At 47.0% G+C, this 12,010-nt stretch overlaps 1 protein-coding gene across 1 annotated transcript; it reads left to right on the top strand.

Moving 5' to 3' along the window:
* Window positions 1-4,877: 4,877 nt before the first annotated feature.
* Window positions 4,878-5,582, top strand: LOC121980116 (agamous-like MADS-box protein AGL61). Its single transcript, XM_042532081.1, has one exon. The coding sequence runs from the start codon at window positions 4,878-4,880 to the stop codon at window positions 5,580-5,582; it is 705 nt and encodes a 234-aa protein (XP_042388015.1).
* Window positions 5,583-12,010: the final 6,428 nt, after the last annotated feature.

The following is a 12,010-nucleotide window of genomic DNA, read 5'->3' as shown; positions in this document are numbered from 1 at the left end:
ATTGCTGATCTCTAACGTCCCGGATAGCTGTTGAGCGGCTAGCTGAGAGTCCGAGTGGATGAAGATTTTAGTGGCTCCCATATGTCGAGCGGCTTGTAGGCCAGCTATCAACGCCTCATATTCGACCTCGTTGTTAGTGACTCTGTAGTCTAGCCGAACGGAGAGTTGCATTCGGTCTTCTTGAAGCAATATGAGAAATATGTTGATTCCGCTGCCTTGCCGGGTGGACAAACCATCCACGTATATCCTCCAAACGGTTTCTGGCTCTGGGCTTTGCACCTCGATGACGAAATCGGCCAAGGATTGTGCTTTAATGGTCGTTCGGGGTTGATACTAAATTTCAAACTCACTAAGTTTTGTCGTCCACTTAATCAGCCATCTGGATGCCTCCGGATTGAGGAGGACTCTTTCCAAAGGGCTATTATAGTCATCACAATTATTGGGTGCGCCAGCAAGTACGAGCGAAGTCTCCGCACGACGAGTACTAATGCATAAGTCAACTTTTCGAGACCAGTGTAGTGGGACTCAACATCTTAATATATGACTCAAAAAATATACAAGCTGCTGCTCTTGGTCGTTCTGCCTAACTAGAGTTGATCCGACTGCATGCTTGTTGGATGACAAGTAGATCCAGAGCGGCTCACCAACAATTGGCTTGACTAGTATAGGCAAGGAATTTAGATATCCTTGAGTTCTTCCAATGCTCGGTCGCACTCGGCATCCCACTGAAATTTTGTGGCTCAGCGAAATACCTTGAAGAATGGAAGGCTTCGATCAGATGACTTGATATGAATCTGGACAGCGTTGTGATCCGACTGGTCAGCCGTTAAGTTTCCTTCAAGTTCTGAGGCGACGGCATGTCTTGCAAAGCTTTGACCTTGCTTGGGTTGGCTTCAATGCCTTGCTCGGTCACTATATAGCCAAGGAAGCGGCCACTCTTTGCTCAGATTTAGTTTTATCCCGCAAGTCCTTAGCGCCCGGCAAGTCTCATTGATATCTGCGCATAGGTCAGCAGCTCGAAGGGATTTAATTAAAATATCGTCGACGTATACCTCCATGCTACGACCGATCTACCATCGGAACACCTTGTTCATAGCCTTTGATAGGTGGCTCCGGTGTTCTTGAGTCTGAACGACATGATGTTGTGGCAGTATGTTCCGTCGACCGTAATAAAGCTGACCTTCTTCTGGTCCTTGCAAGCGAGCGACACTTGGTGGTACCTTTCATATGCGTCGAGCATGCAGATCAGCTCGCAACCGCCGTTAAGTCCACCATTTGGTCTATCCTGGGCAGCAGATAGAAGTCCTTCGGGCACGCCTTGTTTAAATCACGGATTGGAAGTCGCTACAGACCCACTATTTGTTGCTCGACTTGGAGACTAGTACAACATTGGCTAGCCAGCTCGGGAATTGGACTTCCTTGATATGGCTGCCCTCTAGTAGCTTTTTTATCTTCGCCCGGATGATCACATTCTGCTCCGTGCCGAAATCCCTTTTCCTTTGCTTCACCAGCCGAGCGTCCGATCGGACATGAAGCTCGTGCTGAGCCACTCCCGGGGAGATGTCGGGAAGCTCATGGGTCGACCAGGCAAATATGTCGTGCTTTTGTTTAAGGTAGGCGACCAACTCTGCCTTCTTCTCCTCCTCCAGGTCGGCGGCGATGAAGGTTGTTGCCTCCGCTCGGCTGGAATGGATCTGGACCTCCTCATTTTCTTTGTATACCAGAGTAGGAGGCTTCTCGGTGATAGTGTTTACCTCTAGCCGTGGAGTCTTTCGAGCGACTTTTGCCTCGGTCTTGACCATCTTAACATAGCAGCGCTGAGCAGCGAGTTGGTCGCCTTTAACCCCGCCCACCTAATCGCCCACTGGGAACTTGATCTTCTGGCAATAAGTTGATCTTCTTGAAGATGATGTTCACCGAACTTCCCATGTCAACAAAGGTCTGGTGAATGGTGTAGTTGGCGATCACCGCTCAGAAGATCAAAGCATCATCATGAGGGATCTCTACTCCCTCCAAGTCTCTAGGACCGAAGTTGATCTCCGGTCCCTCGACCCTTTCCCTACTGCACCCAATAGTGTCGATCTCGAGCCGGTGAGAATTTGATTTTCTGGCTTAGTCGGAATCACCGTCGGTCAACCTACTGGTGATCATGCCAATTTCTCCTCGAGCAACATTGCTTTTGTTTTCTTCCTCCCAGGCGGAAGGCCTGTTTCACCCGGCCGAGATCTTGGAGGGATCAGCGTTAACCCTCCGCTGCTGTTGATGGTGTTGCTCGGCTGACCTTCTTTGATCCTCTCGCTGCCCGGTGGATCAGTGTCGATCTCGCCGATCAGGAGATGGGGAACGGTGGTGATATCCTCTGGGTGTCGGTCGGCTCACAATCAGCGTCAGACCACGACAGTCTCGCGTGTTATGCGTCACCGACTGATGAAATGAACAGAACATTGGCGTCCATGCCTTGTCTCTTGACACCTTCAACCAAGCGGCGGGCACATGTTGCACAGCATGCGTCTGGACCTCCTGGTGTGGCTATGTTGCCTCCGCTTTTGGCCCCCTGGGCGGTTGGTGGTTGTTCGTCGGACGTCGCTCGGGTGCAAGTGTAGGCTCGGCTGACGCTTCCTTCTTCCTTGCCACTTGAGCTTCTTCCACATTTATGTACTCGTTGGCCTTTGTGAGCAGGTGGTCAAAGTCCCTAGGTGACTTCTTGATGACTGACCGGAAGAATTCTCCCTCGACGAGCCCTTGAGTGAAGGCGTTCATCATGGTCTCAGATGAGACCGATGGGATATCCATGACCACCTTATTGAAGCGTTGGATGTAGGCTCGGAGTGTTTCCTTCGATCCTTGCTTCATGAAGAAGAGGCTGACGCTCGTCTTCTGATAGCGTCGGCTGCTGGCGAACTGATGTAAGAAGGCAACCCAGAAGTCTTTGAAGCTGCGTATATATTCGTTCGACAATCTTCGAAATCATCTCTATGTTGACCCATAGAGGGTTATGAGAAGACTCGACACTCCACCTCATTTGTGTACTGGTGAAATATGGTCGCATTGTCAAACTTGTCCAGATGATTGTCTAGATCAGTCAACTCGTTGTACTCTCCGATCGCCAATGAAGTATAATGCCTCGGCAGAGGGTCTTGCAAGATTTCCTTGGAGAATTGTCTATTGATTCGTTCGGGTGGCGCGGTGCCTCGGGCGCCTTGCCTTTTCGTGCGTCCCGAATGGGAGCGTCATCCGAGGATGACCCCCTCTCTTAGTTCGTCTGAGCTATCTCTGAGGGGGTTTGGAATAGGGCGCAATGGAAGGGAATTGGCGCGGGCGGCGCTTCCCCCTGACGTGCCAGTTGGCCTTTGGTTCTGTCCCCATACGGAGAGTTGCTCCGCTCGATCTTCTTGCCCCACTCGCCTATCGGCTGCTGATGTTGCAGGCTGTGATGCTTGCCAATCGGCCAACGCCTGTTGTTGTTGTTGTTGCTATATCATTTTTGCTGCTCGGGCTTGAACGAACATCTCAAGCTCCTCCTGAGTGAGCGTCACGGTGGTGAGTCATCCAGCGGCCTCCATCTTCTCGGCTCGGATACAGGTGATGTTCCCACAGACGGTGTCAAATATGATCCTGTCCGAAAGTCGATGAGATGGATGCTGGGGATGTGGCACTCCCGCTGACTTCCTGTGGACTTTGCTCTGACCTGCAACACAACTGACGTCGGTACTGAGCCAGGGAAGGGGTCCCCGACGATGACCCTCCGACACTCAAGTCAGTCTCCTACGAACAAGAACATTGTTTTGCGTACCTCCGCCGATGATTGGAACCCTCTTTATATAGAGTTCTGGTAGCGCGCGTGCACGTTTCTTAAGACGAGCATGCTTCTCAAAGCTTTTCCTGAAAAGACTTGTCAATAAAGTGTCCCTGACACAGTACCTTAACAGGTCGAGCATATCTCTGAAGTGACAATGGAAGCTTCCGTCGTACGTTCCTCTGTTGACCATGCCACTTGTCAGTAGCACTAGCTCCCAAAAGGATGTCGAAAGATAATCTGCTATGTCTGTTGCTTGGCTGAGCGGAATAGTCGCTCGACCGGAATTCCACTGTCCACGTGCTGTCCGTTTTCGGGCCGAGCGGCATAGCCGCTCGACCGGAAATCCACTGTCCACATGCTCTGTTGCTGGGTCGAGCGGGATAGCCGCTCGGCCGGAAGTCTACTGTCCGTGTGCTCGGCTGATGTGAGTCTGTTGTTAGGCCAAGCGGGGTAGTCGCTCGGCCGAAGTTGAACTCTGTCGATGCCAGGTCTCATTGTCTGGCCGAGTGGGATAGTCGTTCGGCTTGGGTTCTGTGCGTCGTTCTCCCTTGAGTGTCGGTTGTTTGAATGCTCCTTGTGTCGAAGTCGACGACGGGTCGGGGCCTTCTCCCCGATCGGGGCATATTTCGCCCGAAAGGTCGATGTCTTCCATACGCATTGACCGTCTTAACTTTGACCTCCACCGTGATAGCGAGGTGGGGTCCTTCATCATCACCGATAATTCATAATCGATTGTTGGTATTTGTTTTTAAAAAATAAACTTTCGTATAAATAAATTCGACTAAAATTTTAAATTAAAATAGATTGAATCAAAATTTTAGTCACTCGTACATACATGGAAACAAAATATATCAATTTGACTTTTGTTGTAAATGGAAAAAGTAATATGGAAAATCTAGTGTCAATAAAAATTAATTACTTTATTGGTAATTAATTTTCATCCTTAATTGATTGCTATTGCAATCAATCAATATATACGTGTGTCTATATATATCATTAGTTAGTCCTCATCTTTGATATAGTCCCTAATTAAATTGTGTTGCTGCCTCGTTCTTATTTTTTCTTTTCAGATTAGACGATGGTGATGCCAATTAGGAAGAGGAAGACGAGTTTGGGTCGACAAAAGATCGAGATTAAGCGGATCGAGAGAGAGGAGGCACGTCAAGTCTGCTTCTCCAAGCGCCGCGCCGGACTCTTCAAAAAGGCCAACGAGCTCTCCATCCTCTGCGGGGCTAACCTTGCCGTCGTTGTCTTCTCCCCCGCCGGTAAACCCTTCTCCTTTGGCCACCCCTCGGTCGACTCTGTGCTTGACCGCTTCTTCTCCTCGTCGGCCGACCCTATTCCTCCTCCTCCCTCGTTCCACTATCCCCGAGCGATGACCGCCGCCGGCTCGCTGGTCCTCGAGCTCAACAGACAGTACGTGGAGCTGGCCGAGCGGTTGGAGGGAGAGCTGCGGAGGAAGGAGACGCTGGAGGCCGCGCTTCGGGCGCAAAGGGGTGACTTCGCTAGGCTCATGCGGTCCAACGTGGAGGAACTGGGCGTGGCGGATTTGGAGAGACTCCAGGCGGCGCTAGACAGGCTGCGCTGGGACGCAGTGATGAGGGTGGACCAGCTGCAGAACGAGGCGCAGACCAGGAGCCTAATGTTGGCCCGCGATGTTGGCAGCGTCGGCGGCGGAGCATATTTTGGAGGAGGATTCATTGTTACGACGCCGCAGGGAGGCAATAATATTGATATGCAGACGATTCCTGCGCCGGGTCAGGCTCCCGGCTGGTTTTGGTAATGGCTACAGGATCTTCTAGTTATTTGATTAAGTATTGTTAATTAATAATATCTTAGTGTTTATTAATAATAATTGAGTGGTTTAATTATTTAGACCAAACTCTAATTTCAATAAAAGCCAACCAGATTGTAGCTCATTTATTGAGTAATAAATTTTAATCTAAAGTTCCTGCTCATGTCTCGGCTATTTGATTTTGACGAATTTGGCTCATACTATTACTTTTTTTTATATTTTGTTTAATAATTTTAATGATTCATAAATCAACATATTGTGTATTTTTTTTAAAAAAAAAACTTCTTAAAAAGTAATATTTTCTCCTTCTAAAATATCAGTTGACTACTGTCTAAATATTTAAAAATACTATTAATTTTTTTTCTAAATTATCGCTTAAATTACTTAATTATTCATGAAGAAAAAATATTTTGATAATAAAATAATTTTAAAAACAATTTGATATTAATGGAACCTAGGCAGTATTTTTTTTTAAAAAAATAAATATTCAAGGATATTTTAAAATTTTATAGACTTATAGTTTGTAAAATCGTGATCCTACACCAAATCAATTTAGGGTCAGTCAAGATCGGATCGTAGAATCGATCTTATCAAAATCTCATAAAATTTTATCATAATTAATAATTAGAAAAACTACCTAAAAAACTTATTTACATATAAATACATAACTAATTTTGTAATATAATTTAAAGTATATATATATATATATATAATCATTTACACTCAACACTTTAAATTATATTACTAGTAAAAATTTAAATTAACTTATAATTCAACTATCAATCTGACATAGTAATAATATTTATTTACCTAAAAAATTTATTTACATATGAATACATAACTAATTATATATATATATATATATATATATATATATATATATATATATATATATATATATATATATATATATATATAATCATTTACACTCAACACTTTAAATTATATTACTAGTACAAATTTAAATTAACTTATAATTCAACTATCAATCTCGCATAGTAATAATATTTATATTTTCATATCATAAAATGAAAGAATATAAAATTTTTATTAACACAATAATAATAACACATTCAATATAAAAAATAACACATTCAATGTCAAAAATATTTTATTAGTTTATAAGATAATTCAATTTAAAGACCAACAAAGCACCTAACTTATATAGCAGAAGTTACTGAATTTCAAATATGAACGCCGAAAATAATCTTCTAAAAACTGACTGATGCCACATAATACTAGACAATAGGCATCCAAAATCTCATCATTTTGGGAAAAAGAAATGATAAAATATTATTGATAAAAAACTAACTCAAAAATAATTAAACATATGGTTAAATAATTTAAAACCCTAATAAGATGAAAAATAATAATAAAAAAATAAAATAAAATCTTCTGGACATCCGAAATGGATTTAAATGATATTTTTTGAGTTTGAAATAGAATGGTTAAGGATAAACTTTGAAATTTATTAAAGATCTCTGAACGAGTTTTGATTTGATATATTATAAGGCCCGTGATTCAATCTGAGTCAAAAGTTATGACCTCTTAAATCTTCCATCGATCCTGCTCCAATTCTGTTCTGATCCTGTTCCGATCTTGTTCTGATTCTACCGATTCTATTCTGATCCTATCGATCTTGCTGCAATCCTACTGCAAGAATCGATTCTGCACGATCCTAGATCAATTTTGAGTTTCCGGATCATATGATCGTACGATCCTACGATTCGAATCACGATTTTACAAACTATCATTTATGTATATTTATTTATCTATTTATGTTAATCATAATATTATTAGTTTTCTTTTGATACTAAATCAAATTCCAACCTACTCAACTTTTATCATCATTAACGTTATATATTGATTTATTTATTCATATTTAATATTATCCCTATTAATAACAAATTCCTCCTCAAATTTACCACTTAAGGTTTAATATTAAAGGTATAAGATTCACATGTTATCCTTTCGTTCCTTTAGAGCGTGTTCATCCAATGGTATTATCATAATTTTTCACATTTAAAATTAATTTATTTCATGTCATCCTTTTACTTCCTGATTCGGCGGTACGGACGCGGGACCCCCTTTGAAAGGAGTCAACGTCACGTGGAGGTCAAAGGTCAAACGACCGACCGGAAAAGGGAGGACCGACCGGCCGAACAGGGTTTAAGCGGAATCAAAGACAACCCGACGGGGACTCGGGTTTCCGACGCTCATAGGGAATAGGGTAGCCAGGCCGAGCGGGCAGCCTGCTCTGACCGAGGCTTAGAGCGGCAATGCTGTGAACAGTTAGCCGAGCACATGACCGGGAATCTTCTCGGTCAAACCATCACCTACGTTCGGTCGGACGCGACGTGCCCACCGAGCGGCCGGACGCTCGGCGCGGGAACAGAAGAGACAAAAGGACAAGGGAAACATCGGGAAACATCCTCTGACAACAGGCATGTCCAACGACCAAGTCATACGCTTAACCTTATGACAGAAGGTTCTGCCGTCCCATCAGAGAGGTGTTCGGACTATAGCAGTATGGTGTCAGACAAGCTCCTCTGACAAGCCCATACCGAGGTGTGGCAAGAGGACACGTATTCGCCTCGGTATGTGTGCATAAGCCTCTTCACAGCTCTATATAAGGGTCCTCACACTTCGCCGGAGGTACGCATTCTCGGAGATTCGAAGCCACTTCATAGTTTCCTCTTGCCTGACTTGAGCGTCGGAGGGTTGTCGCCGGGAACCCCTTCCCGGCCCGACTTCCTTGCAGGTTCGTCGGAGATCCATACGACCGGTCAGAGATCCACGTCATCGGTTCGGAGAGCGCCACATCCCTAGCGTTCGTCGACTCATCGTTCGGACAGGATCAAATTGGCGCCGTCTGTGGGAACGCACCTGCATCCGAGCGGAAGCGATGGACGAAGCTGGACGACCTTACACCGTGATGCTCTCCCAGGAGGAGCTCGACGCTCTAATCGAGGCAAGAGCAGCTAAGCTCGTGGAGCAATAGAAACAGAAGGCGCAAGCCGAGCGACTGGAGCAACAAGCGACGTCAGCGTTAAAAGGCCGAGCGGCAGCAGAGTTCCGACCGGAGAACATTTCAGCATGGGGCCGAGATAAAGATCCGGTCGGCATTCAAGGGGAAGCACCTTACCGAACGGGGTGAAAGGTGCGCCAATGTAATATAGACTGTATACTTTCCGTTCGGCTGTATACTTGAAATGCAGGAGTAAAAAAAGTCAGAAAATTAGCGCAAGTATAGGGCATCGTCGGCCGAATCGAAAGACCGTCGAGCTCCGACGTTAAATATCAAGAGTCGTACCGGCGACTATAAACCCTTCGGCCGGAAGACCGTCGAGCTCCGACGTTAAATATCGAGAGTCGTACCAGCGACTATAAACCCTCCGGTCGAAAGAACCGTCGAGCTCCGACGTTAAATATCGAGAGTCGTACCGGCGACTATAAACCCTCCGGCCGGAAGACCGTCGAGCTCCGACGTTAAATATCGAGAGTCGTACCGGCGACTATAAACCCTCCGGTCGGAAGAACCGTCGAGCTCCGACGTTAAATATCGAGAGTCGTACCGGCGACTATAAACCGTCCGGCCGGAAGACCGTCGAGCTCCGACGTTAAATATCGAGAGTCGTACCAACGACTAAAAACCCTCCGGTCGGAAGACCGTCTAGCTCCGACGTTAAATATCGAGAGTCGTACCGGCGACTATAAATCCTCCGGCCGGAAGACCGTCGAGCTCCGACATTAAAAATCGAGAGTCGCGCCGGCGACTATAAACCCTCCGGCTGGAAGACCGTCGAGCTCCGACGTTAAAAATCGAGAGTCGCGCCGGCGACTATAAACCCTCCGGCCAGAAGACCGTCGAGCTCCGACGTTAAAAATCGAGAGTCGCGCCGGCGACTATAAACCCTCCGGCCGGAAGACCGTTGAGCTTCGACGTTAAAAATCGAGAGTCGCGCCGGCGACTATAAACCCTCCGGCCGGAAGATCGTCGAGCTCCGACGTTAAATATCGAGAGTCTCACCAGCGACTATAAACCCTCAGGTCAGAAGAACCGTCGAGCTCTGACGTTAAATATCGAGAGTTGTATCGGCGACTATAAACCCTCCGGTCGGAAGACCATCGAGCTCCGACGTTAAATATCGAGAGTCGCGCCGGTGACTATAAATCCTCCGGCCGGAAGACCGTCGAGCTCCGACGTTAAAAATCGAGAGTCGCGCCGGCGACTATAAACCCTCGGGTCGGAAGACTGTCGAGCTCCGACGTTAAAAATCAGAGTCGCGTCGGCGACTATAAACCCTCCGGTTAGAAGACCGTCGAGCTCCGACGTTAAAAATCGAGAGTCGCGCCGGCGACTATAAACCCTCCGGTCGGAAGACTGTCGAGCTCCTACGTTAAAAATCGAGAGTCGCGCCGGCGACTATAAACCCTCCGGTCGGAAGACCGTCGAGCTCCGACGTTAAAAATCGAGAGTCGCGCAGGCGACTATAAACCCTTCGGCCGGAAGACCGTCGAGCTCCGACGTTAAAAATCGAGAGTCGCGCCGGCGACTATAAACCCTCCGGCCGGAAGACCATCGAGCTCGGATGTTAAAAATCGAGAGTCGTGCCGGCGACTATAAACCCTCCGACCGGAAGACCGTCGAGCTCCGACGTTAAAAATTGAGAGTCGCACCGGCGACTATATACCCTCCGACCGGAAGACCGTCGAGCTCCGACGTTAAAAATCGAGAGTCGCGCCGGCTACTATAAACCCTCCGGCCGGAAGACCGTCGAGCTCCGACGTTAAAAATCGAGAGTCGCACCGGCGACTATAAACCCTCCGGACGAAAGAAGACAATAAAGAGGTAGAATTTTAAGTCGTTTGGCCGATCGGCCAAGTAACCAAAAGTAGTTCGTGAACATCTGGCGAAAAACCCGTTTGCGAAACATGATATATTAAGCCGAACGGACTAGCTATGCAAAATACTTCGTAAAAAACCCCTTTTGAACACAAGAAAGGTGGGATGAGAGGCGAATAACGAGGAGAAGTGAAGGAACATGAACAACGGTAGTTGGCGAGCCGAGCGGACAACACTCATATTGATTAACAAAAGGAAAAGCAAGCAAAAGGATAGCATTAGAGAAATTAAGGCCGAGCGGCCGAATTACAGAAAAGGATAGTCTTTGGCCGAGCGGCCGAATTACACATATACTTCTATTCCAGATAATCGTAAAGATCCTTCGGGATGGTGCTGAGGAGTGTCGCCTGGTCTTGAGCTGGGATGGTGGCGGAATCAGAAAGTTGCCCTTTGGACTTCAGGTAGTTTGTCGTGGCAGCCATGGCAAGTTCAAAGGCAGTGTACATCCGTTCGCAAACTTTTTCCGAAAATTCGGCCGAACAGATGTAATTCCGCCTCAGGGCGGCAACCCGACCTGGTTCGGCCTCCTGTTATTCTTTGAGGGTCGCTCGGGAAGCATCGGCAGCTGCCTGGTGTTCTTGTAAAGCAGTCTCGAGTTTCGTCACCTCATCCGAACGGGCCACCTTCTCACCGTCCAGGTGGTCCATCAGCTCTTTAACCTTTTGCTCCAGGCCCCGAGCCTCGACGTTCTTTTTCTCCATATCGGAGATAGCAGTGTTTTTCCGAGTGGTGGCTAGGCTTATTTTTTGGTTGAGCGTCTTGACCTGTCGATTGAGCTCGTACAAAGTATGGGCCTGATCGACCGCTTTATTTTGCTCAGCCGCCAGCCGATCTTGGGTCTTCTTGAGCTCTCTCTGCAGCTCGACGTATGAGGGGCCTTGGGAGCCGGTCGGACCGCCTGCAAGACGACAACGCCGCATAAAAGGCGGAAAGTGTTGGGGACTAGGCTTCTGAGCGGAATGCCAAAAAAGTTGCAAACTTCTACGATGAAGGGATGGATTGGAAAGCGCAGGCCGTCTACGAACTGGTCGCGGAAAATGCAGAAAGCTCCGTGCGGCGGCTTGTGTGGCCGAGCGGAGGGGGAGGGTAGGATAATCTCAAAATCAGAAGGAATTTCGAAAGAGTCCATAAGAATATCTGTGTCGCGCCGATCGAAGCGCGACTCTATGGTGGTATACTATGGGCCGAGGGTTTGGTCTTGAGGCTGAGAGGAACTGGCCATTGTCCGAGCGGACGAAATCACAAAAGGCGAAGAAAAGTAGATGGTAGAAGGAAGAAGATGATAAACGAAACAGTGCGTAAAGGACGAGAACTCGACAAGAAACACAAGGCTAACAAAGAGAGAAAGTAGGAGAACCTTACAATGAAACGGAAGATCGAGGGAAGAACGCCGGAGATCGTCTGAAAACAGAAGAGCAGGATCGCCGGAGAGCTTAGATAGAAAAAACTGGGGAGCACGCGAAGGCAAAGATGCGGCTGGGGGAGAAGGCGAAGGCTTTATAGGGTTGGG

This window comes from Zingiber officinale, chromosome 5A, assembly GCF_018446385.1.
Source record: "Zingiber officinale cultivar Zhangliang chromosome 5A, Zo_v1.1, whole genome shotgun sequence".
NCBI classification, from domain to species: Eukaryota; Viridiplantae; Streptophyta; class Magnoliopsida; order Zingiberales; family Zingiberaceae; genus Zingiber; species Zingiber officinale.
Note: the sequence above shows the minus strand (reverse complement) of the source record. Positions and strands in the feature narration are given on the sequence as shown.